At 39.8% G+C, this 18,244-nt stretch overlaps 1 protein-coding gene across 1 annotated transcript in view; it reads right to left on the reverse strand.

The window, feature by feature from the left end:
• Nucleotides 1–344, reverse strand: part of siae (sialic acid acetylesterase) — a 5,314-nt gene extending 4,970 nt beyond the window's left edge. The window contains exon 1 of the mRNA XM_076100208.1: nt 149–344. Within this exon, the coding sequence (XP_075956323.1) occupies nt 149–203 (55 nt within the window). The 5' untranslated portion in view covers nt 204–344. The remainder of the gene's footprint in view (nt 1–148) is intronic.
• Between the last annotated feature and the right edge of the window lie 17,900 nt (nt 345–18,244).

The following is an 18,244-nucleotide window of genomic DNA, read 5'->3' on the forward strand; positions in this document are numbered from 1 at the left end:
AGTAGAAGAGAGGGAAGACATGAAACTGTATTTTGGTTTCTGTTTTTAAATACTAAGGCAGTGCTATAGCTAGCTAGGTAGCATAGACATGGTTAGTTCCAGTACACTGCAGTTTACCTGACAAAACGTTTTGACAGACAGTACTCACCACAGTCGTGAATAGAAGCAAAAAGTATGAGGACAACACACAGTGACTTCGCCATGACTGGAAGACAACCAGCGGGAACAAAAAGCAGGAAAATCTCTCTCGGATAAAGTTATTCGAGTTAACTTTACATGCTAAGTGACAATACCATGTCGCGAACAGAGCCGGAACATGTATAACCAGCTGATTTCCTCCTTGTTATTGGGGCTTCCTCGTGTGCTGTGACGTCACCATCTGACTGCGGATCTTCAAAATAAAAGCCCGAAAGCTCAAAAGTACCAACATGATTGACAATTTTTTTTTTTTTATATTGATCTGTTGAATGTTATATTTAGGTATGAAACCCAAAAGCTTAAGCGATAACTCAGAATGTAAGAAAAAAGACAACTACTGGTTTGACTAGTCTGACAAAAATACATGTATATGTAGCCGGGTGGGAAGATGTGACTGTAGGCTACTTATTACAACTAGATGGCACTGTGTCAATGCTCACATGAGGCTGAACAGCTGAGAGAGACGGGAAAAGGGGGAAGCCAACTTGTTTTACCACAACACGTTTTCTGAGTGTTATGGACTGTTTATGAACATATGCAGATATGCAACTGTCTCCATTGATTTCTCATCCACTCAAAAATATAGAATTGTTGGTGGGTATTGATTGCTGGTAATTAATTTTCATTTCAAACAATGCACAAGTGGAATAAACACAATTATACAGAAAAAAATATATATTTTCATAATTCAACAACAGCACAACAAATTGTAGTCGTCAGATAGATATGTAGTGCATGTTGCCCTCTAGTGGCCCAAGAAGTACATAACACATAATGAAGGACAATTCTTAAAATCCCCAAATCTGGAGATGCAGACTCTAACTGCTTATATTGGTTGGAAAATTGCCCTTAAAACTTTGTCTGTGAAGTTGGAATCCGTTATTTCAGCCTATAGAGCTAAATTGCCCACGAACCAAAAGTATAATTAACAATGTTTGCAAAGCTGTGTGTTTCAGTTCTGTCTTGCACCAGATTGGTTGCTGTGGCAACAGCTATTCAAGTGTTTACATCCTCTGTTGTTTCTTTTGTATTGTCCATCTTTTCATTTTTTGAGTGAGTCATCTTCTCAAACATGGACAACTTGAGATGTTTACACACTTTCCCAAATGTTTTCTGAATAAATAAAAGCCACATTAGACACATTTTTTAAATATAAAAACCGGATCTCTTCTCAGCCCGCATCATGATGTCAGTTACATAATGAATCAAACTTGGGGAACACCAACAACTCAGTTTAGCCTACATTTAGTTTATACAACCCAAAATGACTAATGATGTTTAAAGGGCTCTACAATCTATACGGTACAACACCACATCCGCTCCTCTATACTTATTGTTTCCCTGAGTATACTTGTAACCTTAACACTGTCTTAAAGCTGCCCCACAGATGCCCAAAGCAGCATGCCCCTGTGAGGTGAATTCTTATGAAGTTCAAAGTAATTAACATCTATAGACTAAAACAACAGCATGCAAAATGAGAAGCAGGTGTAACATTCATTATCCAACAGTTTACCAGCCAGGTGTGTATTCACTGAAGCGTTTTACGAGTTTGCCTTTAGTAAAGACAAATGCGCAGGCCGTGGTCTGTTGGCATGCTATTTAACACAGAACTTCAACACTCACACAGAGATAAGTGATGGATATAGGCAGGAGACTGGGAAAACGGTTGGTGGGAGCATAAAGTAATGAGAAAATTGTAAATGAGGAACAGAAGTGTGTTCATGGAGTGTATTTATAGTGAGATGTAGGGGAACTACATACATGAGTGTGACATGACATTATTTCCCCTTTCCCTACAGCTTTCATTGTGCACCTACCGTGTCAATTACATAACCCTTCAAAGTCCGGTGATAACATTGACAAAAGCACAAGGGGTAGGGTATATAGAGTATATGTTCAGCCTCTGTGTGTGCCAGAACGGAAGATATTCGAAAAAAACATTATTTAAAAGGTCATCAGTTTGAATTTTATTTTATCAATTCAAATCAGGGGGAATAAACCCTTTAAAGGGGAGACACCCTTTTGGTGTCTTATTACAACACAAAATAATTGGATGGTCACATGTTACTAATGAAACTCAACTTTATGTTAAGGCCATGAATATAATGAAATACAAATGTGCCAAAGATCTCTATATAGTATTAGAAAATGACCAATGACAAGTTAAATGTTCTATTTTTGATGTTTTTTTTTTTATAAAATATGGTTATTTTATGTTTAATCTGCTTAATCGTTTTTAATTTGCATATACTTGTTTTTATCTGTGTAAATGTTTTCAGAATTTAAGAACAACAAAAACTTCCTGGCTATAGAATGACCCGGATCTCTGATCTTCCGTGTTTTTTCCCGCGTGGGCGCACTAGTGTTTCCTTATATATGTAAAATAACAATGTCAGGAAGTAAAGTGACATTTTTTTATTAACCTGACAAAATTACGTTCTTGTGGGAAGAAAAGAAAAGAAAAAACTTCTTTACATTCTAATAGAATGTAAAGAAGTTACATTGTATCAGAATGTAACTTCTTTACATTCTAATAGAATGTAAAGAAGCTACAGTGTATAGAATGATTCTATTGAAGTTATTCCTTTTTTAAATGTTTTAGACGAGTCACTAATCACTTTAAAATAGTGATTATAGCTGATTTAACTTACAGACATGAGATTGATCTTCTCATGTCACTCTCTTTATACAATGATATAAATTCATCCCCGTTTTATCTACAAGGCTACTTGTATTGTTTAAAATAATGTCAGCAGGGACTGTTGGCCCTTGGGCATTTTCACATTATCAAATCTGGCCCTCTTTGAAAAAAGTTTGGACACCCCTGATCTATGCTATGGCTGTATTAAGCCGCCTGGTCTCGGCCGTATTTCAAGAGAAATTTCAAATGACAATAAAACTGACTAAGTACATCTTCACTCAAGTGGTGGGCTTTGTTATCGCTAATTATATTAAAACTTCCGCCTATTAGTGACACAAATCACAAGCTAGTGGGGAAAAAACGCCGAAACTAGCTAAAGTTAGCTTGGTTCACCATGGAAGCCGTGAGGACGACGTCGTTCCGGATTTATTACCCCACGCTGTTATCAAGATAAACTTTTCGTGTTGGAGCAACTGAAGACTCACACCAGAGCTCAATTTGGTGCAGAAAACCAAGCGTTTTGGGAAGCATGTCAACTAATTGCTTCCTGTTCGGCGCAGAGAATTGCTCCTGGGACAAATACGGATTTTATGATTTATGAAGTTTATTCAAGTGTTCAATCAATGCGATCATCAAAAGGTAAGTTATTAAAAAAAAATCTAATAGGCCGCCGTGCCAAATGTTTTATTCTGGCTGCCAATGTTTTGTACGTCACGTTATATTTGGGAACGCACTCATGCAGAATAACCGGTGTTTCGGTTTATCAAGCGACCGTGTTAAGTGGAGACTTTCAGCCGAACGCGTCTGTGACGAGAGGAAGAAGTGACGAAGTCTCCAGATAACAGGGTCACTTAATTCACCGAAAACATAGTTACAAAGCAAACGTACATTAGAAGTTATACAGAGGCAATGACGAGACAAGACAATCCTTTTATTCCATTAGCTTTGACATTTTAGTATCCAAACACACACCTTGTTTGCTATAATAATTAACATTAATATGTAAAAAAAAAAAGTCTGTATGTTTCTTCGGCTAATTGTAATTTCTGTAAAAAGTAGTTTGCTTTTGCTCAAAGTGCTGAACAGCTGTGATATAAATAATAATATTGTGCAAGTTTTAGACCTTGAATGATTTATTTCCCTCTGAAAATGAAAGCTTAAGTTCCCAAAAGCATATTTTCCGATGTTTAAAACAGTTTTGAATATACTTTGAACTATATGCAGGTGGAAAAACATTCGCAAGCGTTTCTGAGACTGTTTTAGATAATTCTTTATTATTTTTCTTTTTTAATCTATTTCAGGATGCTTTTTCTCTAACATATCACTCTTATGAGCAGGAAATAACAAAAACAAAAATGATGTGGTCTGGGTTGTCTGTTGTCAATCTACCCTAACTTACCTCAAGGTGTGCATGGGGTTGAATATACAATGAAAGTATGCTTTGACTTGTTTTGTTGTTTTGAGTGGCAACATCACTATTTAGCATAAAAAGAAAAGCCTTGTTTTGCATAATTTTTCATATATTTTATTCAGTGAATAGTAACACACACACACACACACACACACACACCAGCTGTCAATTTTCATCCGTGGAGTGGACTCAAGCCTGTGCGTAACAGAAGAGTTTTTGGGATTACACCCAATGCATGGCAGAACTACGGGGAAAGATCTATTTGAAGAGGTGTCCAGATGTGTAGATAAAATGGGGCTGCCGTGGGATAAACTTGTGGGACTGACAACAGATGGAGCGCCTGCGATGTGCGGTCAAAAGAGTGGATTGGTGGGGAGGATCCGAGAAAAGATGAAGGAGGAAAACGTCACAAGTGAGTTGACAGCTTATCACTGCATCATACACCAGGAGTCGTTGTGTGGCAAAGCCTTGAAAATGGAACATGTGATGAGCATCATAACATTAGCGGTTAACTTTATCAGAGCCAAATGTTTAAATCACCGCCAGTTCAAGTCTTTTCTGGAGGAGGTAAGTACAGAATATGGTGACTTGCCCTATCACACAGAGGTGCGATGGCTAAGCCAGGGAAAGGTGCTGGAAAGATTTTTCCAGTTGCGTGAGGAGATCTGTGAGTTCATGGAAAGCAAAGGGAAAGGCACAACAAAGCTCCGAAATAAAATGTTTCTGTGTGAAGTGGCGTTTCTGTGTGACATCACGAGCCACCTGAATGCGCTCAACCTGCAGCTTCAGGGGCGGGGCCGTGTCATCACTGACATGTACGCTACAGTGAGGGCTTTTAAAACCAAGCTGCGCCTGTGGGAGACGCAGATGCTGCAAGAAAACTTGAGCCATTTTCCGCACTGCCAAACAATGAAAGAGCAGGTCGCTGCCTTCCCAACTACACAGTTTGCTGAAAAACTCGGCATACTTGGTGCTGACCTGACACGGCGATTTGCCGATTTTGAAGCCCAAAAAAGCAGGTTTGAACTGCTCAGTAGTCCATTTGCAGCTGACGTGGAAAACGCACCATCAAACCTCCAAATGGAGCTGATTGAGCTCCAATCTAATGACACACTGAAGGCAAAATATGAGTCTGTGGGCGCTGCAGAGTTTCCACGTTTCATCCCCGACACAATGCCCCAGCTGCGCTCCCAGGCTGCTCAAACGCTCTCTATGTTTGGCAGCACATACTTGTGTGAACAACTGTTCTCTTTGATGAAGATAAACAAAACTTCACACAGGACTCGTCTTACTGATGAGCACCTTCACTCAATCCTGAGGATTTCCTCAGCTCAGAGCCTGTCCCCAGACATTGATGAACTTGTATCCAAGATGAGACACCAAGTGTCTGGCTCAGACCAGTGAGCATCACAGAGCAGCAAACGGTGCTTTGACGCATTTTCAGTTTTTAATGCAGTTTCATTTTTGCATTTTTTTTCTCTTGCTACTAAAGGACATTTGATTTTTCTTTGAAGTAAATTATTTTTGGCTGTTGTTTGCCTGTAGAAAATGCTTTCACTTGAAATTACTCTGGAAAAACTGCAGATAAAGCCATAAGCAATTAATGAAACTGATTTTATTACTTTTATTTTTATTTATTTATGTATTATTTATTATCTTTATTTCATTTATTTCATAATTAATGTTGTTTTATAGGCAATACTCTATAGGCCTTGTTAGTTCCAGGTTCAATAAGTGCACTAAGGTTCTTTCAATAAGTTTTCAATAAACGTTGAACCCGTCTGGCCCTTGACTTGAATTTCGGCCCACTGTGTATTTGAGTTTGACACCCCTGGTTTAAATGCTACATTGTGGACCGTGGGCCAGATTTCAGAGTTCACATGAGGGCAGTCCAAACTGAAGCAGAACTGCACATACAGCGTTTAAAGCCCGACCAAGAGGTTCCGTGGATCCACCAGATGAGCAGCAGTACAAACATCTGTTTTAGAGGATAAAGCTGCTGCTCTTTTACATGTCTGATCGTAAAATCAACTGTGGTTATCTGCATATCTATGCTGAGAAACGTGGAGTCCATTAGTCCTGGCTTTATGCAATATTCACATTTTTGTTGTGGAAATATGCAAATTGGCTCATGACTTGATCGTTGCAAAAAATAAATGATTTCGGCTGAAAGGAAGTAAAAAGAACTCACTTTTTCGTGGTAAATAATTTACATAATTCTGACGTCAGACGTCTCTCCCGCTGCACGTGAGGATCAGCTGTTGTGAGTCGGTTCGCGCCGTTGTAGTGGCAACGGTTGCATAGCTGCGGCTGTTTGTTTGGGGTTCGGCGGGGCTGATGACGTCACGTTGCAAAGTTCCTTTCAAGTTTGATTCTTTTTGATCTGTGACGTCACGTTCCAAATGCACCTTTGATGAAACATGCCTTTCATGTTGACTGATGAGACCTCATTTTTTGAACTGTCTGATAGGTAGCAGGCTACACTTGTCTGTCGTGGTGAACTCTCATATTTTGAACTGTCTGATAGTTAGCAGGCTACACTTGTCTGTCGTGGTGAACTCTCATATTTTGAACTAACCGTAAAAATGCCTTCAGATAAAGTCACCAAACATAATGGCCGGAGTGCAGAAATAACTGTACCTCAACTGAGCCGCCGTCAGAGAATGGCAGAACAATTTGAGGCTGTACAGACGCACTTAGACACAATCCCTCCACTCCAGAATGAGATCAAACGGTTAAAGGAGGAGAAAGAGATGTTAGAGCAGAAACACGCCAATTTAAATGAGGAATTCATCTCATTTTAAAAAAAAGCTTATGAATCCCAAAGCCTCTTGGTGGAAAGACTGAATGTAGAACAACTAAAATGTGAGAAACGAGAGGCAAAGAAGCAGAGTGGCTTCTTTGGTAAGATTAGACGTGGTCTGAAATCCATCACTAACTCAAATCTACAAATCCAGAAGGAAGAGTATTTAAAGTGTATTCAGTTAAAAGATGAGGAGATGGAAGGTCTCAGAGATCTCAATAATCACTTAGAGAACAAGCTAAAAATAGCGATCAACCAGACTGAGGGCGTCCAGGCTGAGCGAAATAAGATCAATAAAGAGTTGTTGAGGGCTCAGGAGAAACTCACTGCAAACAAAACAGCTGCTGAGCATCTGCAGGATGAGGTCAGACTCTTGAATCGTAAGGCCGATGAAAAGAACAGAGTGCTGGACAAGGCTGACCAGGACAACCGTTCTGTGAAAGACCAGCTGGAAAAAGTGGAGTCGCAGCTGTTAACAATAAATTTCAAGTATAAGACCGTGAAACATTCCAAGGCCGACTTGTCCAACAAATTGGACGAGGTCATGGCTGAGAAGGAAAAGTTGGAAAAAGAGCTGCAGCACTGCAACGAAACAGTAGCACAGCAACAAAAACAGCTCAACCTCCAGGACGCCAAGCCAGTCTCATTAGAAGAGCTGATTATGGACACCAATACAAAACAGAAAGACGCAGAGATCGAACAGAAAGACGCAGCGATCAAACAGAAAGACGCAGTGATCAAACAGAAAGACGCAGCGATCAAACAGAAAGACGCAGAGATCGAACAGAAAGACGCAGCGATCAAACAGAAAGACGCAGTGATCGAACAGAAAGACGCAGAGATCGAACAGAAAGACGCAGCGATCGAACAGAAAGACGCAGCGATCGAACAGAAAGACGCAGCGATCGAACAGAAAGACGCAGCGATCGAACAGAAAGACGCAGAGATCGAACAGAAAGACGCAGCGATCGAACAGAAAGACGCAGCGATCGAACAGAAAGACGCAGCGATCGAACAGAAAGACGCAGAGATCGAACAGAAAGACGCAGCGATCGAACAGAAAGACGCAGAGATCGAACAGAAAGACGCAGAGATCGAACAGAAAGACGCAGCGATCGAACAGAAAGACGCAGCGATCGAACAGAAAGACGCAGCGATCGAACAGAAAGACGCAGCGATCGAACAGAAAGACGCAGCGATCGAACAGAAAGACACAGCGATCACTCGCTTCCCCATCAACATATTAGCGAGTCAGGACGCCGTCCCGAGGTTGTCCTTAACCCCCCCCCCAGGCCAACATCAAGGCACACTCGCTTCTCCATCGACATATTTGCGAGTCAGGACGCCGTCCCGAAGCACCGACACTTTGATTGCGAGTGAGGAATATCTGCCGATCACCCCCCTTCAACCCATATCCAAAACGGTCACCCCCCTTCAACCCATCTCCAAAACGATCACCCCCCTTCAACCCATCTCCAAAACGGTCACCCCCCTTCAACCCATCTCCAAAACGGTCACCCCCCTTCAACCCATATCCAAAACGGTCACCCCCCTTCAACCCATCTCCAAAACGGTCACCCCCCTTCAACCCATCTCCAAAAGGATCACCCCCCTTCAACCCATCTCCAAAAGGATCACCCCCCTCGCACCCATCTCCAAAACGGTCAGCCCCCTCCCATCTCCAAAGTCCCGTGTTAAAATCACGCCACTTCCTCCCCCATTGTCGTAGGTTCTGAGCCTGGGGCCTTACTGAGTGAGTTTTGGTTGATGAAACTGAGGAAACGTCAGGCTGTGAGAGTGATTCTTACAGCCCCAACGACTCGTCGTAATACTTAACATATATATATATATATATATATATATATTTGGACTTTACTGAGTGAGTTTTGGTTGATGAAACTGAGGAAACGTCAGGCTGTGAGAGTGATTCTTACAGCCCCAACGACTCGTCGTAATATTTAACATAATATATATATATATATATATATATTTGGACTTTACTGAGTGAGTTTTGGTTGATGAAACTGAGGAAACGTCAGGCTGTGAGAGTGATTCTTACAGCCCCAACGACTCGTCGTAATATTTAACATAATATATATATATATATATATATATTTGGACTTTACTGAGTGAGTTTTGGTTGATGAAACTGAGGAAACGTCAGGCTGTGAGAGTGATTCTTACAGCCCCAACGACTCGTCGTAATATTTAACATAATATATATATATATATTTGTACTTTACTGAGTGAGTTTTGGTTGATGAAACTGAGGAAACGTCAGGCTGTGAGAGTGATTCTTACAGCCCCAACGACTCGTCGTAATATTTAACATAATATATATATATATATATATATATATATATATATATTTGGACTTTACTGAGTGAGTTTTGGTTGATGAAACTGAGGAAACGTCAGGCTGTGAGAGTGATTCTTACAGCCCCAACGACTCGTCGTAATATTTAACATAATATATATATATATATATATATTTGTACTTTAGAATGCTGGACTTTTACTAGTAACTGAGTATTTCCTCTTCCTGCAGTACATCTGTCCTCCAGCAGGAGGCAGCACAACTCCACAGACCTCCTTCACTCTTTCCTCTTTCCTTTCCTCTCTCCTCTCTCCTCCTCTGTCCTTCTGACTGTTAATCACTTATATTATATATTTATGACATGTACAGTTAACCGGTTTATTTGTTTACATTGTTTGTTTGTTTTACACCTTTCTGATTATTTTTATTCTTTATATTTAGTTTTATTTTGACTCTTTCCTACTTTGTGTTTGTAATAACTGCACAACAGTTATTCCTGATGATTAAGATGAATATGATGTTGTTGTTGTTATTTTAACTTTTCATTCGTCACATATTTCTTACACTGTTTTCAGTGATTATTTTTCTTTTGAAAACCAGAATATATATTGTGCCAAATGAAAAGGAATATGTATAAAATATGTATATAAATAAAGTACAATATTATTGTTATATATACACATATATGTTGTTTAATATTATTGTTTTCTTGTGTTTTCTGATACTTTGGCGACATTGTTTCTTTTTCCTTTCATGCCAATAAACAATTAATTGATTATTGATGTTTCTTTGTCCTGATTTCTTCTTTAATTGATTATTAATATTTAATAATTGTTCTTCAGTACCTGCTCTCTCATCTCTAATGAGAGGAGTCAGGACCAGAGATGTGGCAACGCGAGACAGACCGGACTCAGGGCGTAACCTCGCGATACTTACCCCCCCCCCCCCCCCCCCCCCCCCCCCCAAACACTCCGGTCTGACGGGACAAACTTCTCACTTCATTTCTCCAAAAGGTCAAAAAACACCAAACAAAAAACAAAAGCAACAGCTGGAGCTGCACGAGGAGAGGACTTTTATTTTGAAAGCGCGTGTGTGGCTCTTCTTAATCATCACACCTGAGAAGGAGGAGAAGAAATAAAAAACATCAGTTAGTGTTTCCTCTCTGAGGTGAAGGAGAGTTTTACCGGATCACCGGAGGATTAACGGAAGCTGGAGCCTCCGGAGGAGTAAAGAAGTTGGGAAGATGTCGGAGGAAGCGGAGCAGACGGAGTGAAGCTGCCCGGTGCGCACGTTCCTCTCTCCGGCTGGACTGAAGCCCGCCTACTGCTCCTCATCATCACCATCACCATCATCACCATCAGCACCACCACCATCACCATCATCATCATCATCGCTCTGCTTGGATGTAAAAAACCCAAAACAAGCTTCTTCTTCCTCCAAGATCTTCTTCAAACACTTTTACGCGGAGTTCCTGCGCTCATGGAGCGGCCACCTCGCGCCTCCTCTCCGGATGGGATGTGTCAGCTGTGATGCTGATGGTGTGACCTAAAAGAAACCCCCAAAAAACAACACAAAAACTAACCCGCAGTTTTTCCAACGCAGGAATTTCACATGTGAGTACATTCTTTGTTATTACTGCATAAAGGCTTCTGGGGATGTGAACTCTGACCTCTTGATGATGGTGGGTCCATACCGGATACCTTAGTGGTTGTGAATGAACCAAAGCTGGACTGTGTAGTTAAACGTCTGAAGAAAACAGAGTTTGTGGGTCTGATCAGAGGATCTAAGACCATGATCAGGTTCATGATATATATTCTGGGGTCCAAGTTGTGCTTTAAAGTAGGTAATAAAACATTAAAACAATCCGACATTTCATAGGAAACCAAAGTCTATTATCACCATTAAAACCCTGAAGAACATGCTGTCAAAACAAGAAGGTGCTTCTTCCAGTTTGTACCTGAACACAACATTCAGAAGTATAAACACATGAGCTCTGATCCAGTTAATATTTCACTTCCTCGAAGGCTCCGCGTGTCCCATTGGTTGACCTGTGTTTATGTGACGACACCCTGCGATAAAGGAACACATCTATTTTTAGAAACTGGAGGCTAAAGGTATTAAAGTCCAGCAGAGAGGAGAGTCCACACAGACGGGTCCTCCACATGGAGCTACTCTCACACTAAGGAAAAGGAGCTTTTTAAAATGCTGATCCGTGTTTGGAGGAAAATGAAACCAGGTAACGACTTCTCCTCTCCTGGAATAAAGACTTAAATAACGTGCTTCCTGTCTAAAGTAACCCCTCACTGTGTGCACTCTTTAATACCTAGTCTTAGTACATTAGGACAGTAAAAGCATCCGCATGTTCTAACGGTCAGTATGAGTGGAAAGTATTTGTAGATTGCGGCGTGTGCTTCCAGTACCACGTTGTTTTGCTTACACACCTTTTCTCTGACTGCTTCAGGTGACTCAACATGAGGCTCTGTGAGGAGTCTGCAGCCTGCAGCTGCTCCAGGATCAGCCAACGCCTCCAGCACCGGCCTGCAGAGTGAGACACACGATACAGACATTTAAACAGTATAGATATATATACATATACTGTATATATATACACATAGTCAGAAACAGAGATTTTATGATAAGATAAGATCATTTATCCAGAGTACAAATATAACATATTATCAATAAGGTGAAAGTCCAACATTTACAACGTACATTATAAAATGTGAAACTAACTTAAATCAAATCAATAATCACAATAAACAGATTCATCTTTGCATTTATTTTGAATATTAAACATGTGTGAGGCCTGATGTTTTGTGTTAATTTAAAGAAAAACTGCAATTAATTACAAGTTATTAGCTCAAAGGAAGTTGTTTTTATTGTTTTATTATCTCCTGAGGGCTCACTCATGATATCTATTTTATATCTTTTATATCTTTTAAAGCAATTTCTAACACTTTTAAAGTAGAACAAGTTTAGTTTTTAAAACGATAAAACAGACGCAGGCTTATTCTGCTGTTCATGTTAGTGAATGTCATCAAACATCAGATGGATACTGTTAGAGCCATATCTTTAGTTTTGATTACAAAGCATAATTTCTCATTTTGCTAATATATTTGTATGACCTAAACACATTCCTTTTATGAACGAAGGTTAAATTTTGCATTCTGTATAATTGTTTTTCTTTAGGAACTTCTGTGATTAATCAGATGAGGATCAGCTGGTGTAAGAGGAAGGGGTGGGACTGTTTGTTGTCTGGACTCTGTTGCCATGTTACTTTTTAGGATAGCTTTTCTAGGCATAGAATCCTGAATGTCTCCAAAGAGTGGATCTTGCAGAATGCTGGCTTGTTTCTCAATAAATGCAACAAGGTTAGAAAATCTGGCCCTCTCTTGGGTTCGTTCCAGAAGCTCATGTGCTGTAGTTCTCCACTTTTCTTTCAGCCCATATGGCAGCTTTGATAGAATGAGTTTCAACGTAAATACAAGATCCATTTCTTCCGTGCCTTTTAACTCTTTTATAGCATTGCAACATCCTCTAAGGTAAAGGGCATATGCCTGTAATATTACTGACTTTATGACTACATATTACTGTTGAAGTTAACTACAAACCTTCCTTCAGTGACGACAAACAGATCAACAGAGAGACGTTTCCGACCGCCGTTTATCCTCTGATGGAACAGAATCAACAGCTGATCGACGTCAACTTCAGCCTGGAACCTTCGGCCACAAAGTGAGATCACTTCTGTAAACGTGTTGGTGGAGGCGATTAGCTTAGCTTAGCATAAAGACTGGAAGCAGGGGGAAACAGCTAGCCACGTGAAAGAAATGACAGCAAGATTTAGATGCTGTAAATACTTCTTTCGCAACTTTAATATTCTTGTACTTCACTTGAGTACTTCCATGTTTTGATACTACATTTTATAATATTATACGTTTTTTACTTTGTAAAACTGTTTTTTTGTGTAAAAAACAAAAAAGAGTTATGAAATATGATGCTTATATGAAATTAAATGACACATAAGTTAAAATTTGGTTCTTTCTCAACCATGAGCCGTTGCATTAGCAAAAATGCTAAATTAATTTTAATATATTACAATATAAGATGGCGGCCGTTCCCCTGCACTATGAGTTACATTTTTCTGATTCTACTTTCGTACTTTGTTTCTATCTGGAGACTTCCTCTTTTGTTTGGTTTGCGCAGAGCCAGGCTAACAGTTTCCACCTGTTTCCAGTCTTTATGCTAAGCTAAGCTAACCTATTGGCAAGAACGCTTGTTATCAAAATATTGAACCATTTCCGTTACTTTCCAGTTCATAAGTCTAATTATCAGCTTCCATTTTAAGATCGCTATCTCGGAAATGAAAACGTAATTTGTCATTTTATAATAACGGATATGATCCTGATGGTGGATCTGTGTAGACATCTGAGCTGTAAATGTGATTTCAGACTTGTGTGCGTAAGGAAGAGGAGTAAAGATTATCCTCCGCCTCTCTAGACTCCGAGCGCTTCGGTAAGTTCACGTCTCGTTCACGTTACGACATCTTTCCTTTCGAACTTAAATGATGGAAATTTATTCCCCAAAAGGTTGTGATGCTGTCGAGAGGAATGAATCCTTGAGGAGCGACCACTCGATGGGAAACATGCTGAACTGCAGCCGGACGAAGCTGCTCGTTGAACGACTTCACGAGTGTCCTGTTTCATTTGTATTTAGTGTCGGAGATGACGCTGAGAGCGGAGCGAAGCCAGAAAGACGATTACGAGCTAAACACTCATAGAACTGGAGTTACATCCAGATAACCTTTAGTATTACGTAAAGCCCGTCTGTGTAGAAGTTTAATGTGATTATATCATCTATTAAATATGTTTTTATTTTAAAAACATAGTCGTGTAAATAAAACACATAGGAGCTTTTAAAAAACAGTATTTCTAACAACTATGTCTTCTAGAAATCACGTTTATGCTCAACCTTTCAAGGAGCCATAATGCTGACTTTACGTTTTATATCAACATAATAACAATATGTTGATTTGTTTTAAATTATCTTTAAAATCACGACCGAGAAGTTCTCCGTTACTTTTATACAGAATGTGCCCATAACAGAACTATCACTTATATATATATTATATATATATATATATATACTTATACTAATGAAAGACATGGCTGCATTATTCAGCCTCAGTCATGAAAACACAAGTTTATCCGTTCGATAATAAACTCAGTTTATGCAAATTGTTGGATAAAGTTTTGTAAAGAGTTTTTTCTCGTTTTGTTTTATAAGACGTTATTTTTTTTAACCGTTTTTATGTTTTAAACTCGTCTGTTTTACGTTTGTTCTTCTGGTTTCAGGAACATTTCTTAATTTAAGAATTAGTCTTTAATGGAGAAAACTGATGTTTTTAGTCATTTATTGTGTTGTTGTTGGTGCTTTGATGTAAACCTTGAGGGCCATGAGCAGTACCGTTAAATAAGATGTATGATTATAATGATAATAATAATTATTATTATTTGATGATCTTAACGAGATGTCGAGGTTCCATGAAAGGCCTCTAAACAAAACTCTGTCCTGAGTAAGCTTCATAATGATCAATAAACACAATCATTTGTTTTATTGGTGGTGCGGTTGTAAAAGTTTGTCTTTTTAATAAAGTTTTTAAAATCTGATTTGAATCGTCTTAACTTTGTGATTCATATACGCTGAGAGAGAATTTACTGACATTAATAAAACTATAACCACTTTATTAAATGTGACTGTTGTTGAATAAGTTGTTTTTATTGTTGTTTGAGAAGAATATCGTATAAAAAGTATTAAAAATGACTCGATAATCAACATTTTCTTACTTTTAGTAGAAACAGTAAAACATATTTCTGTTATTTATGAAACTCATCACATATATGTTCAAATGGTAATCATTTTTATTTGAAATGATTTGAAGCAGCAGTGGTGGAAGATAACAGAGTACATTTACTCAAGTACTGGAGTGGAGTACACTTTGAAGGTACTTGTATATATGTGTACATTTATCTGGTGTACCAGACCTGTGATGTATAATCACAAGTTAAGATATGATGAGACATTTACCAGCTGCAACATTAAGGCAATAAACACAATACAATAACATAATATATATATAGAATGCAGGACTTTTACTAGTAACTGAGTATTTCCTCTTCCTGCAGTACATCTGTCCTCCAGCAGGAGGCAGCACAACTCCACAGACCTCCTTCACTCTTTCCTCTCTCCTGTCTCCTTTCCTCTCTCCTCTCCTCTCTCCTCTTTCCTTCACTCTCACCTCTCTCCTCTTTCCTTCACTCTCCTTTCCTCTCTCCTTCACTCTCTCCTCTCTCCTTTCCTCTCTCCTCTTTCCTTCACTCTCACCTCTCTCCTTTCCTCTCTCCTATTTCCTTCACTCTCTCCTCTCTCCTTTCCTCTCTCCTCTTTCCTTCACTCTCTCCTCTTTCCTTCACTCTCTCCTCTCTGACATTCTGACATTCGGCACCAAATGTCATAATGTTTCCGCTCAGTATGAAGATGAAACTACGTTTAAAACTTGTGTTTGTGCGCAAAGGCGTCAGAAAATGATGCCAGTGAAGCAAATCCAATTAAGAAAAGCGCTGATTTACACATAAACTCTACAATCACACAACTCTTCGCGTTGCCGATGATCGCTGACGCGCTGTGTGAGTAGTTTTTTGGGGGGCGCAGACTCAGTTGTGTCCTGAAAACACGCACTTTAAAGCGCATCTCGTGTGTTTTCAGCTTCTTTCTGCCTCCAGAGACTCAGTTTCCTCTGTTCCTATGCAACACACCGCTCTGTCTCAGCCGAGCCGAGCCGAGCCTTGCCACCACTTTCCATTCATTAAGCGGCTCAGTTCATGTAATAAGAAGAGGAAACATTTATTTACCTGTTTTCTTCTTTGGTACAAAACTGTAATATTTTAATCTAGAAGTGCGCAAAAAGAACCCTTTTATATAATCGATCCTTTATTGCAGACTTTAATATTGCTCTGGAGGCTGAGCACATTTGTGTAGATGGATTTACAGCAACTACATAAGATTTAAACGTGTTTGTATCTCTATCTCGAATGTTTTGTCGCTTCAGGAATGTTAGTAGAGATATCTAGATTATTTATTTATTCAAAGACAGACTATCTGTCGGCTGGAGCTTCCTGGTGACTTCTGGTCTTCAGGCTTCTGGTTGAATCCATCACATTCTGCTCACACACCAAACCAAACAGCTTCTGAAATCTCTTCTTTCTTTCTCCCGTACGTCATTTAAATGCCTCAAAAATACATATGGTCTCATAATGACGTCTTATATTCCTGCCATTACGGTAAAGACTCAAACCTGCATCAACATTAGTTGTGCTTTTTAAAAGGTAGACGAGTCGACTCTGAAGTGTCCTTGACAGAAGTCCTCAAGCTGTTGTTACCTTTAACCTCAGTGAGCAGCAATATACCTCTAAACCAGCGGTTCCCAAACTTTTTAGGCCACGCACCCCCTTCTACATCCCGACCGGGTTCACGCAGCCCCAATCCCCCACACCTTAAAAAAAGCAACAGAGCCTATTTATAGCCGCATAAAAATCGGACCAATGAGAGAACAGTTTGCTCGCGCGTAGCGTTTGTTTACAAGATAAAAAAAACACAAAAAAGACAAAAAAACTTCCTGCACCGTGCCTTCGAAAAGGTAACGGACGTACACCAGAAGATTGGCCAGATTGGCCACATCTGTAGACTCGTCTACTTGCAGAGAGTAAAACTCACTCTTCTTCACGCGACCGACTGATGTAGCCAGGATGTCTTCGGACAAAGCATCGATGCTGCGCGACAGTGTTGTTGGACACCGGGATCATGTCCAACTTTTTTGCTTCTCTCTCTCCAATCATACATTCCACCATCTCTTTGGCAGCTGGCAAGCACACGTCTTCGGCGATTGTGTGAGGTAGCCCCTTTCTTGCTATTCTGTGACTGACCAGATATGAAGCCCGTAGTGCGTTTTTTGTAGACCCAACACATGAATCAGACTGCAGTTGTTTTGGGCTGTTTTGTAACTCCTCCAATTTCGATATAAAAAATGTAAGGGGCTTTTGATTTGCACTGGCATGCTTGGTGTTCAGGTGGCGACGTAAATAAGAGGGCTTCAGACAGCTGTTAGCCAGAACCTCACTGCACTGCAGACTGCAAACCCTGTCTCCTAAAAATTACGTTCCCCCAAAACTCAAATGCATTCTCAATTACGTTTGACCAAAAACGTATTTTCTCCCTGATTACGTTTGTGTTTGACTTATTACATTATTACAAAAAGGAACATTACGCGGCTACAATACCTCCACAAAGGCCCGCGTGTAAAATCCGGGAGTAACCGTGACTCTCTTAAGGGTTAGGTTTGGGTGGGGACGTGGCTTCCTAGTGGAAGTTATAGTTAGGGTTAGATCAGGGGTGGGCAAACGTTTTGGCTCGGGGGCCACATTGAGTTTTAAAATTTGACAGACGGGCCGGGCCAGTAGCAGATGAATGGAGTGTTTGTGTGAACTAATATAAATTACAAGTACAATTTAATTTCAGCGGGAACAGTGTTGTTGGTCACCGTTTTTAACCAGTGCGTCAACGTTTGGTGTCAGTTTGGTTGTGGCAATTCTCAGAACAGATCTGAGGTGTTCATCAGTTAGCTGGGATCTTACACTGTATTTATTTTTTTATGGCATTAATGCATATTTTATCGTGCACTTAATTATTAAGCAGTCATTTTCGACACAGTGTTTTTAGTGTAAAGGTTAATGACTGTGGTCTTTTTAGCAGGTTGAGTCTTTGACCGGATCATACAAATGTTTGACTGTCACATCTAACATCATCAGCGTTCTGCTCTGT

This window comes from Anarhichas minor, unplaced genomic scaffold (genome assembly GCF_050575085.1).
Source record: "Anarhichas minor isolate MPS153535 unplaced genomic scaffold, ASM5057508v1 ptg000026l, whole genome shotgun sequence".
Classification (NCBI taxonomy): domain Eukaryota; kingdom Metazoa; phylum Chordata; class Actinopteri; order Perciformes; family Anarhichadidae; genus Anarhichas; species Anarhichas minor.